General features: G+C 40.5%; 1 protein-coding gene across 2 annotated transcripts in view; it reads left to right on the top strand.

The window, feature by feature from the left end:
• Window positions 1-26,755, top strand: part of RAB31 (RAB31, member RAS oncogene family) — a 66,675-nt gene that overhangs the window by 27,385 nt on the left and 12,535 nt on the right. For both annotated transcript variants that reach the window (XM_048289431.1, XM_048289430.1), the window contains exons 3-6: window positions 1,764-1,845; window positions 12,009-12,080; window positions 13,942-14,048; window positions 17,705-17,814. In XM_048289431.1, coding sequence (XP_048145388.1) covers window positions 1,764-1,845; window positions 12,009-12,080; window positions 13,942-14,048; window positions 17,705-17,814 — 371 coding nt within the window. The remainder of the gene's footprint in view (window positions 1-1,763; window positions 1,846-12,008; window positions 12,081-13,941; window positions 14,049-17,704; window positions 17,815-26,755) is intronic.

Below are 26,755 nucleotides of genomic sequence, written 5' to 3'. Positions count from 1 at the left end.
TTCTTAAAATAGGGACAATGCAATTTAAACTAAGTATGATTAATTTATACTGCTTCTTTAAAAAAATACTAAGCTTCCATATATCAGACCATCAGAATCCCAATAGTCCTGTAGTAGATTCTAATTCAGTTTTTTTTTTCTTTTAGTATCCTAGAGACAAATCTTCCAAGTCCAGTGCGACCTGGAAAATTTTTAAAGTTATGGATCTCTTATGGGAAAGGAAGCTACTATGGAATGTACAGAAAGGAGGAATTTGGGGGGAAAGGGCTGATCTGTCATCTGTGAAGGATTGGTATTGGTTGCTGTGTTGTTCAGAGGGTTGAATGGTACCTTCTGAAGCTCTGCCTTTCAGTGCATGGAGGAGTCTCAGCTGGAAGCTGCACGTAGAAGTTCCAGGACAGTTTTGGATTCCTGAATGTAATGGATAGGGAAAAATGGACAAAGAGAAAGGAAGCATGTCATGAATAAAATTACTGGCTGAAGGATACTTGTTTGCAGTGAAGGAATTGATGGCAACTTGAGTGGGTTTTTCTTTACTTCTAAACTGTTAGCAGCCCTTTTCCCCAAGTAGTTGTTGTTGCTAAGTAAATGCCTTCAGCTCAATTTGGAAAACAATTTTCCTCTTATCATAATTATGAAAACCAAAGGGATTTTTTTTTCCATTAGGAGATTAAAATGTGAAGGCTAGTTTCACACAGGTGATATTGTTCGTCTACACAGATAAGGGGTTTTTTTTCTTCCAAGTTATTCAACTATTTAAAATATATAATCCTTGCAATCAACAGTAACCACTGTGGATCTATAAAGTTCCTGTTTTTGAAGCTGTGAAGTGTTGCTTATTGGTTTGAGAAGGAGAGTGACAACTGAGAGAACACACCCTGAAAACAACCAAAGAAATGCTGCCTTTTTTTTTTTTCCTCCTTAGTATTTTCATAAGCAATGCAGCATTGTTAAATTCAAGCAATTTGCAGATGGCTGTATATGAGAACTCTGGTATATCATTCTCAGGAAGTGTTTTGTTCAGTCACATGTCATTTGATGTCATTTGGTGCTTTTGTAACAACAGTGCATTGTATCAAATGCATCTTTATGGGCCAGGAAAAATGTTACCACAACAAAAATGGTTCAGCAGTACCCAGATAGGATGGGAACAATTGAAATCTGCCAGAGTTTGGCAGTCCTACCAGCTTTCAAATGAACTGCTGTAATATAGGAAAAGCCTGTACATTTGTAACCTTTCATAAAAGAAAAAGCTTTGAAAACATAGACATTATGGAAAATAAAAGAAACTACAAAGACTTATTCATCCCAGTTGAAAGGGAAAACAACTTTCTTGCATTTGTTTACCACGTGCACTCCAGCAGGTGGCTTTTCTGTTCCCTGGTGATCCAGTCTCATATGTTAAAGTGAGAAGTGGCACATGATGCTGTCTGTTGCCTTTTTCTCGGGTTCATATCGCCAAGAAGATGGAGCTAACAAGCAGCAGAAGCCACATGTAAATGGCAGGAGCATTTGTGTTCCTAGATCCATGAACAAAGTGCCCTCTGAACTTCATAGGCTTTTCCCTTCTTTTAAAAAATACATCTATAGGTAGCATATGCCCTGTCTGAGAAAAGGGAGACTTCTACTTCTGCAGGCATTTTATCAAGGTTCTGGGGTTTTCCCCATATGCAGTCTAATCCAGCAGAACTCACTAAAGTCTACAGGTTACATATTCATAGTGTCAGTTAAGTTACACATTTCTCTTTCTTTCTCCTTTTCAGAGCATCCTTCATGACTAAAACTGTGCCCTGTGGGAATGAGCTTCATAAATTTCTGATCTGGGACACAGCTGGTCAGGAACGGGTGAGTATCAGTTTGCAGAACGCTTTTATTATCCTGGTCTCTCTGATGTACTTTTTCTAAACCTTTCATCTTCAGAAGACTTTGTAAGTATCAACCTCCTGAATCTTTGCCAGGCTCTGCAATGCAAGTGGTCAGCAGGCACCAACCATGTAGGTTCCTTTTTCATGGATGGGGAGAATGCAGAGACAGGCTGACCATACCACTTACCTAAAAAAAACCCTAAACCATGGTGTGAATTGTCTGCCACCTTCCCCAAGGCAGCTTGAGCAGTGCCCCAGCAACATCCATTTCTCCCCTGGTTTCATCAGGTTTGTGTGTGGCAGCTCTCATTGGCATTGGAAAGGCTTTGACTTCCAGCCCATGGGCTGAGGGTGGTCTGAACTTAGGTGGTGACTCCGGGGTTGCCTTGGATTGGGACATTGAATAGGGGCATGGCTTTTGTCTCCTGTTAGTATTTTGGAAATTACCACTGGCAACCTGAACTGCTTTGGATTTTTGTCTTGATGTTTTTGGAGTGTCTGAAGTGAATTGCTCAGATCAAGCAGCTTTTCCTTTGACTTTAAAAAAAAAAAAAAAAAAAGCCAGAATGGATTTTTGGGTATTAGTTCATCTTGACTGTATGTAAGTCTGGCTGATCATTTTTTTTCTTTTAACAGCCTCAGTGGCAGTAGTATGCAGTAATAGACTGTAGAGCTGTAGGTTTCTCTTAATATATGCCCATGTTTGCCTTGAGAAATTTGAGAGAAATGGAAAAACTTATGTGCACTCCTGAAACATCTTCAAACTTGTGAAATGGCACAGTGTCTCTTCACAGTGGAATGTAGCTGTGCTCACATTAGGTTGGGATAAAAGGAGATGCTTATACAAACTGGGATGTCAGTCCTGATGTATCCTACTGTATTCTTCATACCTTGTATGTGTATTGTGGGCAAAGAAGATTTTTTCTGTTAAGTGCAGGTAATGCTTGTGCTTTTATTTAGAATGCACAGCATGAGGTAAAGTGACCCTGATGAAATCTGTTGGCTCATAACAATTCAGTATGTTATTTATGATGGGAAAATGGACCTTGAAAAACATTATTTGGAGTATAGCCTAATTCCTTCCCTTGAATCTTGTTTGTTCCATTTCTGCATGGTCTGGAGCTGATAACTGACTAATTATTGCAAGAGGCAGCAAAAGTTCAGTTTTCTTTCCCATGGTTTCAGTTTCTTTGCTTATTCTCTCCGTTTTCCCTCTACTGCCCTGCTCTCTTCGCTTTTTCTTTCCGTTTTAGCACTTTATACACAAAACTCAGTTAGTTAAATTTTGATAAAAGTATTCATCTAATTTCCTATATAGTCTAAGGACTCTCAAAGCCCTTTAAAAATAGGTGAATAGTAATATTTTCATTTACTGAATGCCTCATTTGAGGCAGGAAATCTGGGACTGAGCTCTGACTCTTGGACACAAAATCCATCCTTCCCAACTAGTCCATAATGTTTCCTCTCAAATTTTTTTGAGTCATCTTTTTTCAAACATCTCCTTTCTTTTTTTTTTGTTGTGTGTGTCAAACCAGTAGTGAGCAGTGAACACCACAAACTCTCTTAGATTGCTTAGAATCTCTTACAGATAAGACATGTTACGGGTTTTCATTAATTAGTAATCAGGAATTAGTCCAGGGACCATCTTTTTATTCTATGTTTGCAAAGTGTATTCCCAGTCCTTCACTAGGACTAGCAAAATGGAGTGATATAGCAAACAAAGTTAATTGGTGTTGAGTTCTAGCTACAGAGGCAGACAAGTTTCCCAAGGTGAGGTCCATACTGGTCCAGGTCGTTCTCTGTCCTAGAACATTCCCATTTTACAGCTAAACACATGATGCTTCTCAATATCTTACTTTAATCAGGGATTTTTGGTTGCTTTGTTTTGTGTTGCTCCTTCTGATCTGCTCTTCAAGAACAAATGTCTCCCCCCTGTTAAATTCTTTCTCATTATCCTCTGAACAACAATGATGACCCAACATTTCCAGCCTATCCCAACCTCTGGGCCTATTGCTGTTTTCACAGTGTGCTAATAAATGTCTTCTGAGTGTTGTTTCTGCTTTGAGAGTTGTCCTTCCCTTGTTCTTCGCAATTTTTGTTGAGGCTTTGTGTTCCACTGTTGAAGCCTGGCAGTTTTGTCAGTCTGTACTGATGAGAGCGGTGTTTAGGACTTCCTGCTCTTTCAACATTGCCCTTGTTTGTCTTCGCTCTCCTAAATGCAAGGCCAGGCATAGGCTTGTGCTTATTCTGGAGTCGGGGTGCTCTGTGCTTCCCCAGCTGTGCCAGCTCTGTCTATGTGCTGATGTGGAGCCTTCACAGCAGGAGAGCCCTGGCTGAGATTTAACTGAAACCTCACTTATGCCATGAAAATGAAGCTCAAACTTTAACTGTGGTAGAGCAGGCAGACAGAAACAACAGAAGTGGCACTTCCATGATCCTCGTTTATGAGTTTGTCCTTTTTAATGAGTTTTTGCTTCCCTGTTTGTGATTTTCTCTGGGAAACTGCTAGCTTGGAGTCAATGCTGCAGAGTGACAATAAGACACCAGAAAATGGGGATTGAAAGCATTTCTGTCATATCCCTGGTGGGAGAGAATGCTGAGTGTCCTTCTTAAGAGGAGACCCTGGAGAGGGGTATGTGGCTTGTGGTGAAAAATTCACATTGTACTTGATTACAAAAGGAGAGAGAGCTTCTTAATCCTTTTACCTTGGTTTTTTTTTTTTTCTTTCCCTTTCTTTTTTGACTAGAAATAAACAAACTGGCAGCACACTTCACAAAATCCTCCTATCTTCTGTGCCTAAGTACTGGTCTCTGTAGACCTGGTTGCTTTGTGTTGGTGTACTATCCAACCAACTCTCTTTATTTTTTTCTTCACAGTCACCTTCCCTCCACACCAGTATTTCTCAAATGTCACTTTTTCCCCTCCTATCTCACGTTTTCCGCATTAGCTTTGAATTGTTGCCACAGACTTAGGGACTTACAAGCTCAACAATGATGTTGTTGTTAGCAAAGATTCCCTCCCCTAACAAGAGTCTCCTTGCAAGTTAGTTAATGATATTTTTATTAGCATATATTTTGGTTCATGGTGCCCTAAGTAGCTTCTAATTACAATGCTTTGTTTGAATACCTTGGGTGGCTGCCAGCTTTCCATTTTGCCAGCTGAGGAATATTGTAGCAAACGGGTCTGAGGGCCGTGTTTCTAGGGCAGGAAAATTTATCTCTGTCCTTTTAAAATTTACTTTGTTGAACTCTGGGACTTTTAATTTTATTTAATAGAAGAAGCCTCAATTACTTGAGCCCAGTTTAAACCTCGATAAGAATTATCCTGAGCTGTGAGCTTTTTCTTTTTTTGTTTTTAACCTTCTCCATTTCCAGGAAAAGGCTGACTGATGACATGTCCACAGCTCTTTATAGCTCCCTCTTTTCTGAGTGGCAGTATTTGTCCTGGTGATTCAGAGACAGTGTCACAATACCATCTATCAATGACTTAATTATTTCCACAGGCAAGACGCAGCCTGAATTTTGCTCTGTGGTGTTATAAGGGTGGCTCTGATGGTCTCCCACAGCTCAGTCAGAGTGGGGGCAGTTCACTGTGTGTGGTGTGAGGACCTCCCTGCAGTGAGCTACCTCTTGTGTGCTGCAAATGTTGACAGGTGATTTGGTAGTGTGAGAGCACAAGTGGCATTAGAGCTAGCAAGAATATATTATTTTTACTATTTTCAGAGTGAGCATAAAGCACGGTAAATCATTTAAGGGATGCATTTAAATGTGTTTTTTTCTTAAGCTTCAGCAAACTTGCAGCATGTGTAGCTTGACAATGAGTCATGGTTTTGGTGTAGTGTCTTTTGCATCCTTTGTTTAATGACTGTAAACTTCAGAAGGGCTAAGCACAGGTCACTTCTGTGGTGTTGCAAAAGTTTGTTGTTTGCTTATTTAAAATATCTTTAAAAGGTTAACCTAAAATGTTGAGATTTTCCCTTCTTCAGCTGAAGAATTCTTAGACATTGGAAAAAAAATGGTCACTCTTTTATATGTATCTATATATATTTAATCTTCAATTTAACTAGCAAAAAATACCTGTAGATCAGAGACAGACAGATCTTTCCTGATTTATTCTGCTTTTAAATCCTGAGAACTGGACTTCCAGCCTTCAATCATGTAAGGAAAACAACTCAAGGTTTTAAAATGCTAAATGGTATCTGGAAGTGGCTTTCATGCATAACATTTTTCCCATTTGCTCTTTGCCAGCTGAGAATGTCAGGAATTTTGTATCCCTCCCTGTTCCAGAAGCTTGTGTTTCAGGATAATCTGTTTAATGCTTTTGGGTTTTGCCTTTGCTTCTGCCTCTGCACCACCACAGTTTTCTGTTTGTTGGCAGCCACTGCCTTGAAAGTGACAGGAGTGGGGCATGTAGCTGCACAGACTTGAGCAAGTGTACTTCAGGTGGGTTTCGGGACAGGACTGAAGGGGTTTTGTGGGGGTGGCCTGGCAGGATGGGCTGAGGGCAGGAGAAACAGAACACCCAAAATCACCTGCAGAGGGGTGGGAATGGTCTGCTGAGTGAGGGGACTGATGTATGTTTAAGGTAAGAGTCCAGAAAGTGTGAGTGCATGTAATGGGAAGGGGAAGGAAGCTGCAGGGCTGTGACACTGCCCGCACATGTCAGCAAGTATCAGACCCAGAGGCTGTGGCTGTCCTTGCCATTAATGGCACCCAGATAAAGAAAGAGTAATAGTAAGCATCTCTGACCTTGAGAGGAGCCAAGTGGTTTGGTCTAGGCCACTCAGATGCAACGTATGTTGTCAGAGAGCAGCTTCCTAGGAAAGGGAATGAAATTTAGTCAAATGATCACAGCTGTCAGGAAGCAAATCTTGTGCTGCTGTGCACCTGCAGGTGCTTGAGAAGGCACTGTGTAGGAAAATCATAGCTGAATTCGAAGTGTGTAACACTTGCTGAGCATTGGTGTGATTCTGCTCAGTCTGTGCACCCTTATCCTTTCCAGCTGTGCTTATAGGCAGAATTATAATCCTTTTGCAGTAAGAGCAGGTGATGTTCTTTACAGTCTAGAATAGTAAAAGCAACCAAATACAGGAGTTAGGTGGTTGTTGTAGCTGTTGGTTTTGGTTTTGCTTTTTTCCCTCTTGGCTGTGGAGTTGGAAGGAGGCAGCCCTGCTGCGGCAGTATGCCAGTCCTGGGATGTAGCACCACAGGATGGTGCAAAGAGCTGCTGACATGAATTAATGTTCCCTGGTGTGCCTGGCAGATTGAATGAATCCCAACTGTCTTCAGCAGCATTTGTCAGCCTGTATATAAACAAGCAGGCGTGGTAGTTTTTATTTCTGTATTTATTTGGCTTCTGTTTTGCTTTCTAAATCAGCATTACATTAGATAGGGTTAAGAGACTTCCACTGCCACAGCTCAGGTGTGATTTACACTGTGCTCCCTTGATTTTGCTTTTCTCTTCCAAGTATGACGTGACGGTTTTCCTTCTTCCCCATTCTTTACTGTTAGTAAAGAGGAAATGTGATAGGTGTTAGCTGTGACCAAATACACCCCTCCATTATGAGATGCACAGGAAGCAGAAAGCAAAATACTACACTGTTTTTAAATAGGTGGTAAATTCCTTAATGGCTGCTTTGTTCCATCTTTCTGTCCTTTGCAAGGGCAAAGCTTCTGTTGACTTCATTGAGATGGCCAGATGAGGGGCTCAAAATACTCCTGGAATCAATGAAACTCTGGTTATGCTCAGCTTGTATTTACACCATATAAGACTGAATTTGCTCTCTGTATTATGGGGCTCTACAGCTGTAAAGGGTTGGGAAGCTGCTAGTTGGACCCTTAGAGAAAAAGGTTATCTGCTTTCAGCCGAAATTTCATCATGGACATGTGGCCTCACTTCTTCCTTAGTGTCAGAGATGATGAACCACAGGTGCAAAGTGGATGTGTTGTTAGAGGAGCACAAGAAAGAAGGTGCTCTGACTCCAATCAGCATTGCACCAGTACTCAGGTGACTGTAGGTATGGAGCACACTGTGTGTCTCCAAGGAGGAGAGTCCTGAAAGTCTGTGTAAAGTAATTGATTTTGGGTTTTGGCATGTCTTTGGTAAAATAAGTTTTTTATTTATATTTAGAGTCGTCCTTTCAGCCTGGCCCTTGGATTGGAAAATGTACCCCTACAACCTGAGTTGTGTTGTAGGTAGTTGTGTTGTACTGTGTGATTCAGCAACCTCAGCCTCGCCAGTTGTTACCAACCTCTCCAAAAGCAAAACGGGACTAATGAGTGATGCAGTTGGTCAGTATTTGCAAATAGGAAAACTTTTTGGTGGATGCTGAATGAGAGGCATGAATGAGCTCTTCTAAATTACCACAGTAGGTGAGCTGCTAATGGCAGTTTACTCATTATACAGAGATGGGAGGTGTTCCCAGTGCTTAGAAGGTGGAAAGCAGTGCAGAGGAAGTTTGATAGTGTAAGTACCAAGGCTCTGTATTTCTTGCTCCCAATAAAAATATATGCTGTAAAGTTGTAGGTGAGTTTTTAATTTTTTTTTTTTTTTTTTTGGGAAACAGAGGAGAAAAGCCACCTCTGAGTGCATTCACCAGTTAAAGGGTGATCATACGAGTATGATACAGCCATGAGAAAAGTGTTAGGGGACATGCAGTTAAAGCTGTTCAATGTCTATAATGCTGCATACAAACCTAGTCACCAGCAGTCAGGAAAGATGAACGGAAGCCAGACCAGGCACAAGGAAAGGTGGTTAGACCCTGATTTCTCCCTTTTACATTATCCTCAGAGTGGAAGAGCCTGGTATAGCAAATTGCAAAATTAAATCTGCAAGCTTGCTACTCTATATTAATATTTCAGCTAAAGGCAAGCAGTGAGCCCTTAATTTTACTAAGTCAAGGTGCAAGCAAATGACAAGTAATTTAGTAATTAGGAATTGAGAATGTTATTAATTTTCAAAGTAATATGATCCCTGTAGCAGTATAATGAAAAAAAAAACTTAATTATTTTAGGCAGAACATTGATCAGCTTTTGAAATGGGTTAGGAGTGTGATTATTTGTGATGGTGGGAGCTGATGAACGTCTCTTTCTGGTCTGTGTTTTCCTGTTGGCCCAAGGGGATGTGAGCTGCTGCTGGCTGCAGGAAGGAGTGGCATCTGCCAGAGTGCTGCTCTTGGCTGCAGGTTATGGAGCAGCTGGCTCCGTGGAAAGTTGGGGCTGTAACCTGAGTGTCCGTGTGGCAGAGCTGGGAGTGGCTGCCTGAGCATTTTTAAGTGGCCCTTCTCAAGCAGAGCTGTTCTTATGCCAAATCTCAAACTGCTCCTGTTTCTCCTAATTTTCTTAGGAATTACTGGATACAGAAATACTGAGCTGCTATAAAATCAAGGTTATAGACATTGTCATTTATAATACAGAAGATAGTCCCGTGAGATTTAATTTTGTGAGCTGTTGTTTTGTGTGTCACTTGTTTTGGGCATCTGTCCCACATTTGGTCCTTGGCAGGTGAAAAATGTGCAGATTAGTATTTTGTATTCCTTTAATTAATTTGATGTGACTCTCTTTTTCCAATTAATTAGGCCAGAAGAATGTTCAAGAGGACTTTGCTTTTGGGCACTGATTTAAAAGAAAAATTAAACATATTTATTTGCATGATATTGGAAAATTCATGTTCATAAGGCACATTTGTTAAGAGTCTATCATTAGATCATGAAACTCGTGCAGTTAAAATTTTTCAGTCCCTCTTGATTAATTCAGTGTTTCAAAGAGGCTTTTCTTGTTTTCTTGTAGAAAACAGCGATTTCTTGTGACTGGGACATAGTGTGTTGTCATGTTTGTTTATTAGCTTGTATAAAAGAATGACAAAGGGCATTTTTTTGTTTGTTTTGTTTGTTTTAAATTACTTTTATTTTTGCTTTCTGGGCCTAACACTGCAAATATTCTTCAGTGAAACAGCTATTAAGGGAAGTATTCTTGTCAGCTGGTCAGAAGAAAGGGAGAGAAATTCCCAAGATGATGTACGGGTTCTCAGTGTGCTTTCAGGTCCAGTCTTGAAGGAATTTGGAGTATGTGAGTTTTAACTGCATGGTTCCTGTGAAGTGGTTACTGTTATCAGAGAGCTCTTTGTAAATTCATGAATACTGTGTAATCTAGATTAAAATGTAATCTAGATTAAGACCAAATCAGCATGTATCTAGGGTGTGTATGTTTTTTTCCAGGAGTTGACAGACTGGGAGGAGTGACCATGAAGGGTCAGATGTACCCTCCACAGTTAAGGTTCCTGACTTCCAGGCTACTTTAATACAACACTTATGCTGAGGAGAAGGTCTTGGAAGTTCTTGAAGTTTGTTGGTGATAACTTCTAGGCACTGGCACTCAGTGAACCAACCAGGCAAGGTGCCCTCCTAGACTTGTTTGCGATTAGGAAGGACTTGGGGAATGTGATAGTAGGTGGGATGCCTTGGCCACAGTGATCATGAAACAAGTAGTGATCCAATGTTTTCTTTAGGCCTCCTATGCTGTTAACATACTTGAAAAAGCCCTTCTTGTTATCTGAAGTGATGCCCAAAGTTTGTCAGTGTTTAAGAAGCATTTGGACAATGCCCTTAACAAGATGCTTTAACTTTTGGCCTGCCCTGAATTGATCAGGTAATTGGTCTACATGGTTGTTGTAGATCCATTCCAACTGAAATGGTCTGTTCTGTTCTAACATACTGAAAATTTCTGTCATGATTTAGGAGCCTAAAAATTCTGGAAAGCATTTATTGCATTAAGCGTGCAAGTAATAAAGCTACACACTAAAACCCCAGAAAGCACACATCTACCCAACTCCCTCAGGATCTTGGCTGATCCCATTTCTTCAGACCACGCTTCTTGACTGATTCCTCTTTCTTTTCTCATCCTCTTTCCTGCTGTTTTCTCTTATTAATGAGCTCTCCCACCTGCCTCGCTCCCCAAAACACTTCAGCACTTGACCATCTGTCACTGCTGCTGTGCATCCATACTGTTATAAAAGAAAGCGCCGACCTTGAGCTGGTGTGCGTGATCTGTGATAAATAGCTTGCAAATGGGCAAGTGAACCAGCATGGCAAATAAATTGCCTGATACATTGCACGTGAAACAGCAAGAAATGTGGAGGCTGCTAAAAGTCTAAATGCTCAGTCAGTAGGTACAGTTCTAGGAAAAAGATGTGTCCAGTAAATGTGCAGAGGTTTGCAGTGTTGTAACACGTGGATCCGTGCATGCTTGCTGGGCAGTGAAGTTCAGACCCTGCCCTAATAATGTATTTGATTCAGGAGCTGACCTCGGTTATTAGCTGCAGCTTAATATGCCGCTTTTGCAGATAACTTTTCTCCCAAAAAATTACAAAATGGCTATGCGAGCGTCATGACACTGAATGCATTTTCTGAGAAAGATTATTTTTGGTTTGTTTGAGACTAAGCTTAGTTGAATCAGCAGAAAGACTTTTTTTACTTCCTTTCTCTAATTGTAATTGTAAACTGAAATTCTAAATCAGCTGCTTAGTCATTGGTAAATTATGAAAATTATGCTGTTCTTCGGTTGTTATAACAAACATACTTATTTCTTGGGGTGTTTTCCCTGAAGAATGTTTTCCTTGGAACAAAAAGCTGAAGAGTAACTGTAGAAATCCGTGTTTTTTGAAATATCTGCCATATTATAGGCTAGGTAAACAAGACAGGTGTTCAGATTTTTCTGACTAGTTAATTTTATCCAAGTCATTTGCAATGCTTTATAAAATTCAAACACAAGCTGAATCCAGTCTTAGATCTACAAAGCAAGACTGTAGTTTGCCACAGGAAAGGGTCCCTATGCTCCCAAGCGTAGGTGATCTTTCTGTCAAAACCTGTCCTCAAGAGTTCATGCCCTGTAGTGGAAATGATGCACTGAACCAGTAAGTGCTGGTTGTGTAAATTCAGTGGGATGAAGAACAGCAGAAGATAAAGGAGCTCTGCTTTCTTTGTGTTTAAGGAAAATTAGAGAATGGGTGACCACTGATAAGGTCTGTTCTCCATGGAATGAAAGAAGGTGGGTGGTCCTGCCATGGCAAGTCTTTGTAACCTGGCAAAGCCTGTGATAATTCTGATTTATTAATGATACTTTCTCTTGGGGGTTTATGTTTTAACAGTTTCATTCCTTGGCTCCAATGTACTACCGAGGTTCAGCAGCAGCCGTGATAGTGTATGATATCACCAAACAGGTAAGACCTTTGGGATGCTTTGTGCCTGTGTTAACTTCTCTATTTGGGCCTGAGCTGGAGTTAAACCCCACAATTGCAGAATTTAATTTGTATGGGGTGTATATGCTTTGGTTGTTTATGTAGATCTGGGTGGAGGTGTCCAACTGCCTTAAAACATTAAATAAAAAGTCCTGCTTCTGTGTTGTTTCAACTTCATGTAGACAAAAGGTTGGACAGTGCATTTTGTTAATGTTTCTTTGGGTTTCTTCTGGCTAAGTAGACAGGATTAACATCCTGCAACACCCCCTACCACCACCACCTATGTTCTCTGTGTGGAGTTGAATTTTTCCTACAAAAAGCAGCTCTTAGCTTTATCAGCTGAGCAGAAATTATTTGCATATTACTGATTTTAAAACTAATTATTTTTATCTAAGCATATTAATTTCATGTTTGTATTGCAGGCATCGTGTCTTAATTTTGAAACTGGTAATGAAATAATGAGTCTCTGACCTTTTGTCTCAACATTATTCATTTGGAATGAAAATTGTATTTTTAGATCCCTAACTTCTCTGGCTCATTTCTCAGGCAGAGGAGGCTAGGAGATTCCAGCTGAATGCCTCTTTCACTGCGTTTGGAAGAAACCCCTGCTGATGTAGCTGAGTTAGAGACAGTGCTAATGGATGGATGGCCAGGACAGTTCCCTAGCATTTTATTCCTTTCTTGCCAATTGCATTATTTACTGCTAAGTTGAGAGGGCTGGTTTGGTTCCCCAGTGCATTAGTGTAATGATCTGTCACTGCTGGTGGTGGTCACTGTTGTGCAGCAGTGCTGTTCTCCACTGCTAATGTGCCAGGAAAAGGTGAGGAGGAGTGAATCGTGCTAGATTGATACTTTTGATTTAAATATCTTACAGCTGATCTTGTAATATATTGTAAGAATGAAATTTTGTTTTGCCAGCCTTTCTCCAAGCTTATATGCAACAGCTCTCAGGATAAAGAGGAGGAAATAGGAGAGGAAGGTTGATTTGCATTTCACTTTCTGATGCTTAATATTCAGTGTTAATCATTAAAGCAGAATGGATTTTTTTTTCCCCAAAAAATTCAGCTCTACCTTCTGTGATACTGATGCAGCTATTGCTGATTTAGACACAACTGTCACGTGCATTTCTGAAGGGGAAAAAATTATTTACAATATATTTGGGAGCTCGCTTTGTCAGTAATAATTTCAATTGTGCATTATAATTAGAATCTCCAGAAAGAAGTGTGATCTTAATCCTACTACTTCACTAGTGTAAAGAAATAGAAAAATTACTATTAAAAGGTAGGTAGCATCAGAGAGAGTTTGATTTTTGTGCTTGGAGGGGAAGAAAGCCAAGTGAATCATAACCTCTCTCTTCAGTTTCCTAATGAGTAAATTGAGGTTTACCAGATCACAGATTTGGAAATGTAGGGAGGTGGGCATCACAGTGGAAGCTCTCCTGGATATTACCAGAAATATGACAGTAGTTGAGATGGTAGGCCACTGGACAGAAGTGAATTAGATGAATGAAGCTCACATTAAAAGTGAAGGAAATTAGCTACTGGATGAGCTGGGGTAGTTTCTTCATCACTGGAAGCTTAATATTCAGTGCTGCTTTGGAGTGGGGAGGAGGGGAAGGGGAAAAGAGGAGAGCATCCAAGTTGAAGAATTAATTTGAAGAAGTCTTATGGCCTAGAGCTTGAAAAGCAAATTGCATAGATAGATAAATGATCTTCTAGTCTTGTGATCTATATAATTATTTTTGCATTAATACTGTCAAAGCTGTACTCCTCCACTTTAAAAACAGGCAAATACTTTGGCAGAAAACGTGCTGGTAGTTTACTTTGTTATTTCTCTGATGTAGGATTCATTTCATACTTTGAAAAAATGGGTGAAAGAACTAAAAGAACATGGTCCTGAAAACATTGTAATGGCCATCGCTGGAAACAAATGTGATCTTTCTGATATCAGGTAATACCTGCTGTTGTTGTTTTCATTGCAGTAACTATATTGTTTCTTCCCTTCAGGTAACAATTTTGCTTCCTTGTTATAATAGTATATAATTTTGGCCACCTATAATAACATCAGTGATTCTAGCAATGCACAGCCTTAACAACAACAGCACAACCTGAATTATGTACTTTTTTTAACCTCCTTTTTACTGCCTTTCCTCTGTATTTGTACAATCTCTACATCCTTTATCTGCTGAATCGTTGGGAATGGAAAAGGGTTCTCTTTTTTTTTCCTTACTTCCTTCCATTCAGTTAGAAGGTGCAGAATGTACTAAGTGATGAGCAAAACCTGTAGTGTAAAGCTGAGAGGGTGGGCAAGAGGTAGAAAAATATTAATCACAGAACTCTGAGAACTTGTGATTTGCAAGAACTGAAACTGTTTCATAATACTGGATGTAGAGGGTGTATCTTGGGGGTTTTGTGGAGAGTAACCTCAAATAAAACTTTTGTCACCTGTGTGAAGCAAAGAACCTCGTAGATAAAAAAAGAGGGGAGGGTTGAATCCACACCCCTGCAGAAGAGCTGAGATAATACTATTTGGAATGAGAGTGAAGCTAGAATCACTCTTCTGCTTGTTAGCTCTATTTTGGATTTGCATTTATCCTTTCAGGAACTGGAAGCACATTCTGCTGTACAGTAGTGATTCTGTGTGTCAGTCCATGACTATTATTTCTTGCTTCATCTGTGAGTACAAACTCAGTGATCATATCTGATGCTTTCCCCTTATGACCTCATAGGCTCTCATGGTTGTTCAAATACATACCCATGTGTTTCGTTATCGTTATTTTGGCCCAGATTCACCAGGGCTCTGGAGCATGTGTGTAACTTCAAGTAAGTGCTGCAATGCTTTATTGAATTAAGGCCTACATGAGGGTTTGACCTGTGTGGGTTTTGTTTTGTTCTCCCCTCTGCCACTGTCAGACATGAACCAACACAAAGCTGCAGCCCACTGCTTTCTGTAAGTAGTGAACAAGCCCTGATTCTGGAAAACTTCTGGTTTCTGTTGGGCTAAGAATCAGGGACACAGATGTATTGGCATTTCCTACATGGTGTTGTGATATGCTGGTCAACATGGTGAAACTGAGTCCACAAGACAAAAATTTCCAAATGCGAAGGAGGAAAAAAAAGAGGAAAGGATGATTATAAAAATAAAACCAAAAGCCAGTTAGCACAAATCAGGCGTTTTGGTTGCTCTGAGAGTCACTTTTAAATTTATTGCTTAAGTGATCCCAGCAATACAGTTGCCAGATTAACTCAAGGGTAATACCTGCAGAGACGGTGACAAATGGCAGCAATTGCAAATGAGTCCCTAACCAGCCCTCTTCCTGCTTTTGGAATTATTTGCCATACAGCAAGCTCTTAAATGCTGTTGCACCAGAGGCAGGTTGAAGACCAAAAAAATCCTGCATCCCAGAAATGTTGTGAAAATACTGGGGTTCCTGACAGAGCAACTGGGATCTGTGATCTTCCCACCATGTTAATATCAACCGCTATCTGTAGTTTACTGATTGCTGATCATCCAGTTCTTGCTCCTGTTCAGCCAGTGTAGGTCTTCTTTGCACAAATTGTTTTGCTGTGTGAATGGTCCTCATTGTACTCCATGGGCTAATGTCTCTTAATCTTCTTGGTTTTTATGGGAGAGGACTTTTTTTCTCCCCATAATTATGAATAGTTTTGGTAATATTTTTTTGTGCAGTTGTTCTTTCTGCATCCCCCCAATCTTTTTTCTTTCTGAACTTACCCAGTGATGTCCAGCTAAAGAGATTTTGGTGGAAAAATAGAGAGTAGACTATCTCATATGTGATGTATTTTCACAATTCTTCCAGAAATCTGATTTATGCAGTGCATGCAGCTGTATGCATTCTCTGTCTGCTTTATGCCTTCAGATTTACTTCAGTAAAAATGGTTTTAGGTGAAACTTGTCACCAATTTATCAGATTGTTTCCAATGAGTAGAAAATACACATGCCTTTAGGCACAGAGAATTTAAAAATAAGATGATGTGAGCACACAAGAGCAAGCTGCTGTTTGTATGAATTTTTGGCGTCTCCTCTTGGTTTTGTAGAGCTTTTGGCAGATGTTTTGCTGGATATCAGAGAGACAGCTGCTTTTAAGACCAATGTGAATAGATGCAAAACAGGTCAAGCTGACCCAGTTCAAGTTGGTTTGATTCTGCCATCTCTGTTAGTGTAAGAGATAGTGTAAGTAGGAATGAATGTATTTCTCATAATTATTGACTGTGTTACCCTCCCTGTTTAGCATCTAGAATTTGATTTTGAGCTGCCAAGATGTATTTGGAACACTTAGGGGTCACACTGCTTTTCCTTGATGTTGTTAATAGGCTATCAGCAATTCTTGGTGCTCTGTTGAAGTAAATTTCTTCTCCGCTTCGAAGGAATTTCTACAGATCCTTGGTTAAGAGTATTCAGGAGAATTTTGTGCTCAGATCTTCACTCTATGCATCCATAATATTTCTTTATTCCATGATTTATCTGGACTTCTGTAAATCCTTTGACACAACAACATCCCTACAACACCCTTCTCTCTCAGCTGGCAAGACATGGATTCAATGGATGGACTGTTTGATGGATAAAGAGTTGGTTACACTGTCACATCCAGAGGGTAGCGGTCAATGGCTCAGAGTCCTGATGGACACCAGGGGTGTCCCTCAGGGATCCATATTGGGACCTGTGTTATTTAATACCTTCAATAATGACACAGACAAAGGGATTGAGTGCACCCTCAGCAGTTTGCTGATGACACCAAGCTGAGTGATGTGCTTGACACACTGATACTGAGAGGAAATAGTATAAGAAGTCTCTGGATTGGTACATTGGAGCTGTGGGGTGAAGTAGTTGGTGCAGATTGCTGTTGCTCCAAAATCAGGAATAGAGGTGGTTAAAGATAGCAGCGTACACGGGCAGATCCACCTTTGCCACGTGGCTCAGGGAGATACAAGGCCAGCACAGGGCTTGCTTGTTTAAAGCAGAAGTCTTTTGCATGTTGTAAACTGCGTTTGCCAGCTTTTGACATATGAACTATTGGTTGCAAAATGAGGGTGTTCTACTTGTGATTTGAAGATGGTGTCACTTTGGTGAAATGGCATGGAATGGTGTCTTTCCCCAGTGAACTGTCACTCACAGATTGCTGTTGCTGATGTGCTCAAAGTCGGTGGCTTTCATATTTATTTCAGAATCTCTCGTTTCCTTGCTGCTTGCAAAGACCAAGACATACGATGCTCTTACCATTTTCATCCACAACAGTTGTACCCTATCTTGCTTGAACATTTGGCATGTAGAGAATGCTTTTCTCATCATAGTCAAATATAAAATATGAACAAATGTGGTTTTCTTTAAATTATCTTCCTTTTCTCAAGGCATGGATTCAACAGCAAATCCCAGAAATCTGCAGATTGATCAATTTTGTTGAAATCTTGATATATTTGAATAAGATGATCTAGATGCCATATGAAGAAAGATAGTACTGCTTTTACAGAGAAGAAGAGCGTATTAATGTTTTTCTGATCAGGCTGTGTTTGGGGTTGTTTGGTGTTTTTTCCTAAATTTTTTTAAAAAGTTGGTTTCTTTTATTTATAAATGTTTTAATTTTTTTCAAGGGAGGTTCCTATGAAGGATGCCAAAGAATATGCAGAATCTATAGGTGCAATTGTTGTTGAAACCAGTGCAAAGAATGCTGTTAACATTGAAGAACTTTTTCAAGGCATAAGTAAGTAAATGTTCCCTTTAATTAATTAATTTTGATTGTTTAGAGGTTTTCTCTAAATAGCTGTCTGTTTCATGTCTATAAACTACTTCCCCAAGGACATCAATAAATCCCGCAAAGCCTGTGGTATGGCTGCTATTTATGCAGATGTAAACTAAGAACAACTTTGAATACACCAGAGCAAAACATAGTAGATACAGGGTAAGCCTGTTCCTTCTAAATCTGTATATAAATCCTGACCTGAGTCACATCTGCTGTTTCAGACCAAGCTTGCTGTAGAGGCAATAATGTTGATCTTATCATCATGTTGCTAAAAACTTAAATGTTGATAAATGCTCCTGGAGGGCATTGGTAAGTAGAAAGTAGTCATTGCTGTGGAATACATCAAAAAACCCCCAAACAGATAAATTTCTCTCCAGGCATTCTAAACATGATGAGACTGGCACTTGTCATGACGAGAAGAAAAACTGTCTTGTTCAGTTTTCCTTCCAGGGATTCCAGTGCTGGTCACTGTTTGCAAGTGGGAAGGACCTTGCAGGGTTGAAAGGGACCTCACGAGACTTTGAGTCCAACTTTCTGCCCAAGCAGACTTGGTAGTGAATTCAGACCAGATTGCTCAGGCCATTGTCTGGCTGGGCCTCAAAGCAGAGGTTCCACAACCTCCTTGGGCAGTTGTTTAAGTAGTCCTCACAGTGATATCCTCACATCAAGCCAGAACCTATTCTCATTCAATTCGTGCCTTGTCCTGGGTGCACCTCACTAAAGAGCCTGGTTCAGTTTCTCAGCAGCCCTTTTCCATGGGTACTGACAGGCAGCTTTGTGGCCCACCAAAGCCATTTTGTCTCCAGGCTGAGCTGGCCCTGTTTCCTCAGCCTCTCCTCACAGGGCAGGTGCTCCAGCCCTCCCTGACTTGCAGCCCTCCTCTGAGTTTGTGCCAGCTTGTCAACATTTTTCTTGTATTGCAGGCCCAAAGCAAGTGTGACCTAGCTGGTGTTAGACCACATCTAAAAGGGGATAACCAGTGTGCCCAAGGTTCTGTCTTGGCTCCTGTGGGTTGCTGCTGGCTGTCTATGCTGCCAGAGTGCGCTGCTGGCTCATGCTCAGATTGCTTCCCTCGGGTCCTTTTTGGGCAGAGCTGCTTCACAGGCAGCCAGTCCCCAGCCTCTCTCATAGCCAGGGGCTCTTCCTTCCCACAAGTTGTGCTTGGCATTTGTCCTTTCTGAAGTATGTAAAGGCTCTAGACTGTAACATCCCAACTTGGACGTACCAGGGTGCTGTAGGGGGAAGTATCAAAAGCCTTGCCAAAGTCAAGGTAAACAACATCCAGTGCTCTCCCAGTCATGCTGTCATTGAGGGCAACCAGGATGGCTGGATATGGTTAACCCTCCATAAGTCCATGCTGACTGGTCCTTCACCTTCTTGTGCTCAGAAGCAGCTTCTCAGAGGATTTGCTCTGTGGTTTTCCCAGGAAGCAGAGTGAGGCTAACCAGCCTGTAGACCCATGGCTTGTTATTGCCCTGTTTGAAGACAGATAAAACATTCACCTTTTTCCATAACCTTTCAAAAACAACAGGGATGATAAAGAATGGCCTTGCTCCCTATGCATCCTCAGGCTTGTATGGGTTAAGATTTCTTAAGAGCTTCTGATCTTCTTCCTTGAAAGGTCTGATCTTCTTCCACTACTGGTGTTTCTTCCTCTCCCTGAATCCTGTTTTAGGGTGCAGAGACCTAGGAGAGAGCATGTCCAGACACTCAGCCTTGTTCCCCTGAAGTTATTTTATTTTATTTTGTTTTATTTCACGTATTTGTAGTCAGCTGATGTTATCTAGCACACTTTACCTGAGATGGGGCCTGTTCAACTGTTTGTTTTGCTTACATGGGATGTGTTTGAAATAGCTAATGAGAACCAGTATTCCTAGAATACACTACCATTCTTTTGCCTCCTTTAAAAAGGAGGTGTGTGCTACATGGCTGTCTGGAGGAACTAGTTCTTTGCTGTGATAGTTTACTTGTTTGTCTGCATCTGATGGTTGTGGATGTTCTTGCAGAGGAACTCATTCTTGCCACGTAATTAGATAATTAGTTTCCATCTTTGATAGGCATTGCTGCAGCTGGCGGTGTGCACCGTCCCTAATAATGAATATAATAGATGAGGAAAATCAGCTAAATTAAGTTTAGTATGAACTAGATACCCAGGCAAGTGCACTTAATTCCACAGGCAATTACTTCTATATATAGAAATATTTGGTCTCAGTGGATCTATGTGTGACCTTATCAAACACTCAGCAGAGAGAAAGGAGAGAGTTGGTAGAGTATGTTGATAGAAATATAATGGAAACCAAGTGAAAAATGCTTGATTAGCAGTAGAATTAATTAGTGTGGTTGTGACTGGGCAGAGGGTATGGATAAGTAACTTTCTGATGTTTTACACCGCTTCAGTCTTGCTGCAATTTCCAAAAAAGTCTGTCTCTGCCCAAGTTGCATAGCAGCATTTCTGCCTTTTCAGAGTATGAAATCCTGTTGACTAATTTTGTTTGTGTGGTGCCCTAAAAGTCATGCTGCAGCCTTAGTTTTGCTTTCATGCTGCCTGAGAGCTCCTGCCCTTCTCCCTGTGCTGCTTATGAAGGGCATGGTGCAGCTCCCTGGCCTCTGAACAAGGAAGCAGCAATTTCTTTTTACCTTGGACTTTGCAGGTAGACTGTATGTGTTGTCTGTTTTACAGTCGAGGTTTGAAAGGATATTCCAACATGTGTGGAGAATTTCTCTATTAAATCCTCCTTGAAATCGATAGCCCAAGCACAAAGGGTAGACTTCATTTTATTTTAGCTAAAAAGTTTACCTCCTTCTTGCCTATGCTTTTCATTTCTCAGGGGCATTTTAACATAAACATTTTTCCTTTCTGAGATGTCTAACAACTGTTTCTTTCCAGGGATAATGTTGTGAATGGAGTGGTATAGTATGATAGAAAAAATGTACTCATAATGATAGAAAGAAGGTGTAAAGAAAAAAAGGGGAACTGGGATGTTTTGTTGATAGCCAGATAAATCTTGGAAAAATTACAGAGATTATAGAAAGTTTGCTTCATTTCTAAGGTTATTATATTACACTGTGCTTAAAATATTTTTTAAATATGTTTGTCTCAGAATTTGAGGATTTGGCTGCTTAGAGGGATGTCTTCATAGCACGGTCTCAACACAAATCCATCATCCTTAATTTGTCTCAAGAAAATACAAGATGTGAAAGACTAGAATCAGTAAAAGTTTCTGATCTTTTGAAAATGGGTCAAATTTGGCAGGAGAGGTATTCTGCAGTCCCTGTACTTGGGTAAATAAGGCTGAGGAGGCACTGAGCTTGGGAGTCAGCAAAATCAGTGTTCTCTGCACTGGGGAGTTTGTGCTGAGCTGAGTAATGGGCTGCATGCAGCTCCTGGGTTCTGTTGTACCCATGGGATTTCAAATGGTAAGCCACTACACTTAGCCTGGGTTTGTTTAGCAGTGCCTGGCTGAAAGCTTTCTGTGATTGTGAAATATCACGTGACTGATTTATGTCTCTGTAAACATGAAACGAATATTTTTAATACAGTTGTATATTCCCAATTTGAGCTAGATTTTTCCCAATGTCTTTCTTTAAAGGTTTTTGACATAAAAAGGGCTTAACAGTTTAGTGCTTTTTCATTTGTTCTAGTAATTCTTTCTTAATAGCTGTTTCTATAGGAACAAATGTTATTAACTTTATTCTCAGCCTTAAAAGAATCATAGGCACAGTGGCTCCTTGTTGCTGGTTTATACCTTGGCAGCAGCAAAAATGCCAGGAATGTATTATACAATAGCGGTTTAATAAAGTTGTGCCTGTGCAGGGGGTCGTACCAGTTCTGTATTGCCCCTTCTTGTTTGTGGGACTTTAGCCCACTGACCTTTGCTTGTGCCTGGCTGGTTTTCAAAGACTAAACAAGCTGCCCCACGTGTACTATCATTAAGTGGCAATCAAACCCTTGCAATTCTCAGACACCTGTTCATTTACCAGCTCAAATAAGCCTTAGCTACCTTATTCAAATCTGGTACACACCCAGCTGTTTCTCTTCAGCCTGTGTGTGTTGCCTGCTACCTCAGCGTGAAGGTGCCCCAGATATGAAAGAGCAGATTACGTAAAAGCCACCCTGGGTGCACAGCAGAGCCGAGGCTGTGGGTTCCAGGTTTATACCAGGCTGCATCAGGAGCTCCAGAGGGGAGCAGGCTGGTGGGACAAGCAAGCCACTGAAGAATACCTAGCCAAGTGAAACATGACATAAACTTGTGTTTAAACAAAACAAACAAAAATGTTATGGCCATGTGTTATTTTCTTTAAAGTCTGGCAAATCATAGGACCATAGAATGGTTTGGGTTGGAAGGGACCTTAAAGATCATCTAGTTCAACTCCCCTACCACAGGCAAGGATGCCACCCAGTACCTCAGGTTGCTTAAGGCCCCATCCAACAAAAGTGGGAGATTGGTGTGCTACCAAAGTGGGCAAGATTGAAGCATTTCAGCATTTTCTGTTGAGGGTGAGAAGAAAGTGGAGAAGAACGTTGTCAGAACCACGCTATGGAGACTGTGCAAAGAGTAGTTAGCATGCTTGCTCTTACTGATGCTTGTACTATGAGAAGGAGAGACAGGCTGATGTTTAAAAATCCAGATAAGAACATTCTTCCTAGATGAAGCTTCCTAATGAGAGCAGAATTTCTGTCTTGGGATTCAGCCTTTCATGTGGTAAATGCTCAGTTATAAATGTATGAAGCTATTGATTTTCTGATGCCTTGCCAGCAGCTCATATATTGAATATTTAATGTAACCCAAATACTTGTTTCCTAGAAATACTGGGAGATTAAAAGAACCAAATCAAACTCAATCTCTAGTTTACAGTTTAACCAGTTGTATACTGGACAAACTAAAGAGGAAAGTATGAAATACCTGTGGAATGGGGAAGGGATCCTTTCCAACAGACATTCAATATTTGCACTGACTCAGATGGGTGAAATTGCAGATTAACAGTCTTCAAGCTTTGTGAGTGATGAGTATGGTGGTTTTCATCCTTTTATCTGCTGATCTGCAGATACCTGTGAAGTACTTTGAAGAGGTCTATGAAAGATGTTTTAAGAAAAGAAAGTACATTTAGGTTACAAGAAATTTCACGTATGTCAATTTTTAAGGTAGTCCAAACTCATAACTGAATTTTTGTAGGGGGTGTGAAAGCATGGAATAACATTGTCCAAACTTACATCTGAAGTTGTTATATTCTTTACAGTTTATGTTCCCTGTGTTCCAGGATTAGTTGTCCTCTTGCTTTCGAACTTTAGTGAATAGAGCAAAACTTAATGACCTTTAGACTATTCCTATAGTTAAACATGTGGGGTACTGGATTTCTCTCCAACCAAGGAGAGCTCTTCAACTTAAAACAGTAGTAAATAAACTAACACAGCCCAAAGTTAATTACAGCAGGACCTTGATTCAAGGTTGGATCTCTTAGTAATTAAAGTAATTAGGAATACTGTTGTTTACTTTGACACATGCAGGATTTAAATATTTGTTTGGGTTTTTCCTGGAGATTTTAATTAAATGAGCAAAATGTTGTTGTATTGCTGCTTCCCCTAAGCAAGAACTTGTGTCAGCAATCTATGCTTTTGCATTAAATAAAACCAAACCAAAGGCTTTAATTTCTTGCGTTAGTTAGATGCTGTTAGCTGTGCTATTAGGAGTATTAAAACAATTGCAACTTAACTATGTTTAGTTATGCAATAGATTTTATTGTAAAATTTATTGTGTTCCCGTACATGAAAACTTACAACATGAGTAAATAGTCATCTCTGTCAATTGGGGAAATCTTAACCTCACTATAAATATGGGGGGAAGAAAGAACTAGAGGCAGACTAGTGAGCCAAGCTTTATAACCCATGTGGGAAACTTCTAAAATACCACAGAAATGGGTTTCAGAGCATGAAAGAATGTGGGGAGATAGGAAATGGGACTGTCTTAAGTCCTACAGGTGCAGAAAACTGCCAAAACTGTTGGATCAGATGTGCCTGCTTCACTCTGCCTTGTCTTCACGGGTGGCTGTTCTTTATTAATGAGGTTTGCAGGGGCTCATCTTGCTGTGGCACAGCTGGCAATTTGAGGAGGAGGTTCTGGCCATTGTATAGCTGTTTTACCACTGCTTGAAGAAGTTAACCTTTTCTCAGGTGAGCCATTAGAAAAGCTCACCTGAGCTCTGACAGCTGTCAGGCTGCTGCTCTGGGGCAGAGTGAAATGGATTTCACCTTCCTTTAGCCCCCTAAAAATTATGTTGTACATGATTTTCAGGAAAATGGAAAGAACAGCACAGAAAGCCACTGCATGGCATTCTGATTGCTTCTTATCCTTAGCAGAATTGTTGTTGTGTTAGATAGCAGGACTCTTGAATGGCCTGAAGTTGTGTCTGGGTTTAGGTTGGGTATTAGGAAAAGGTTCTTAACCCAGAGAGTGGTTGGGCACTGGAACAGGCTCCCCAGAGGAGTGGTCATGGCACCAAGCCTGGCAGAATTCAAGACACAGTTGGACAGTGCTGTCAGTCATATGATGTGACTCTTGGGGTGTCCTGTGTAAGGCCAGGAGTTGGACTTGATAATTCTTGTGGGTCCCTTCCAACTCAGCATATTCTGTGAGCCTTTGGGACTTGACTTCATCATCTGGTTGTGCCAGCTCAGGTTGATCACAACACATCTGTTTCCACAGTAAATGAGTTATCTGTTCGATGCACTGTTGTGTTTGTCCCTTTACCAGCATGGTAACTGTTGCGAGTTTTTTACTCAGCCTTAATGCTCAGTTTGAAGGCTGATCCCAACCTTTCCTTTCATGCTAGTGAATGTCACAGCTTCCAACTGGAGCATCACATTCAAAAAGGAATAAAGAGAGCAGCTTTTATTACTGTGATGATGCCTTCTGCTTCCAGCTGCAGCAGAGCAATCCCTGTCCGTATTTCTTCAAGTTCTGCTCAATGAGCTGTTACCCAGTCTCTGTTGTCTCTCTTGCTTCTCTGCTCCAGTTTTCATTTTTCTTCATCCCCATTTTGTTTATCTCTTATTCCACCCTCCCATTTCCCAATCTCTTTGCCTCTGGCACTCTTAGAACAGCAACGCCCACAATGCTGATTAATCTCTTAACAAATCTCAGATTCAGTAGCAGGAGTTGGAACTCTACCAGGCTTTGGAGAAGACTCTGACCTTCATCCTGGACTGCCTCAGCCCGACTCAAACATGCCAGAAAGGAGGAGATGCAGTTGCTTTAGGGCTTTTCATCTGTTAATCTGGATGATTCACTTCAGAACTGTGACATTTTCTGTAACCCTACATTTGAGCAGTCTCTTGTGACACTTTTTATTTTACACACCAGTGTTTATTGGAATGAGAGAACGGAGGACACCAAGACCTCTTTGGGAATGCGCAGAGGTGGATGGTTACAAAACAATTTTGTTGCACAAAATCTGTGAAACATGGTCTAAACCTTAGTGAAATGAAACCAAAATATATAATCATATATTTAATAATAGTGCAAAATCAAATTTTAAATTGCAGTCAGCAACTTAGTCTGTAGGAATATCAGCAATAGGAACCATATGGGACTTTTATACCACCTCAGTAATATTTTATCTTCGAGTTCCTCATTTCACCAGTTCAGCTGCAGAATTCTTAGATAAATGTGCATGCATTCCTTGTGATTAACTATTTCATCTGGAATCCTAAGACGCACTCCTGGAGATCTTTGGCAAGCTGGTGAGTTGTGTCCTGCTCTTCAAAACAGGGCGAAGACTGTCTGTGGTCTATTTTGTCATCTTAAGTCAAGCAAGAGATGAGAAGAGGTTGTCCTTAGAGGGTGTGAATGCCCCATCCCTGGAAGTGTTCAAGACCAGGTTGAATAACACCCTGAGCACACTGATCTAGTGAGTGACATCCCTGTCCATGGCAGGGGGGTTGGAACTAGATAATCTTTAAGGTCCCTTCCTACCCAAACCATTCTATTAGTCTACAAGTTCAATCTCTCATGGTCCTGACTCAATCTTTACCAAGCAGTCTTCAGTTTGAAGAGGAATTGCCTTAATGTTTTTATTTCTTCAGCATGAGAATTGCAGGGCTGGATGTCAGAGGACTGCTGCTTCTTTCTGACATAACCTGCATGAAAGAAATATCCTACAGCATTATTAATTTATGGTATTTGATACTGGGGTATTTTTTATTGCTCTGGAACAGAGACTATGGATGCCAGTGAGATACAAATTTTAAATGAGTATATACTTTCCAAAATTAATTCAGTTTGTGACCTCTGTTGATCCTGACTCAGTGCCAGCTATATTTGAGTTGGTGTCAGCAATATTGATGCCATATTTATCAGAAGCTGAATGACAAGATGAGATGATCACAGTGCTTTTAGGTGGCAGTAGTGATTGAGCTAGGTTAGAAGCAGGAAGTGTAGGTGCAAGCTCAGCATTTCACTGCTCATCCTTAGTGTTCTGTTGTTGCTTGGGCCTTCCTCTGTTACATTGCCTACTGTCAAGGAGGCCTAGGGAAAGACTGACTGATTTTTTTATTCACTTTCCCTGATGCCTAATGAAAAATCACTGTATCATTTGCTGTAGAGCTGGTTCTCAGTTGTTAGACTGAGCTTTATGCTCCAAGGTAGTTACTCCTGTCATGGTAAAAGCTGCTTGGGTAAACTAAAATGATTCAACTTGATGGTTTAATAATTCTGGTAATAAGAAAATAATAAATGAGAGAAGAATCACCCACTGAAAAAATATTCTCAAACTCGAAAAAGTAGAAGTTTAGACTGTTTAAACATTTGTTTCCTTGCATTGAGTTCAAGGAGGGGGTGGTGATACCAAAACAGCAAAAGACATGGCTAGTTCCTGACAAACAGTGCTTAAGTTCAAAGGCTAGAAT

This window comes from Corvus hawaiiensis, chromosome 30 (assembly GCF_020740725.1).
Source record: "Corvus hawaiiensis isolate bCorHaw1 chromosome 30, bCorHaw1.pri.cur, whole genome shotgun sequence".
In the NCBI taxonomy this organism is placed as follows: domain Eukaryota; kingdom Metazoa; phylum Chordata; class Aves; order Passeriformes; family Corvidae; genus Corvus; species Corvus hawaiiensis.
Note: the sequence above shows the minus strand (reverse complement) of the source record. Positions and strands in the feature narration are given on the sequence as shown.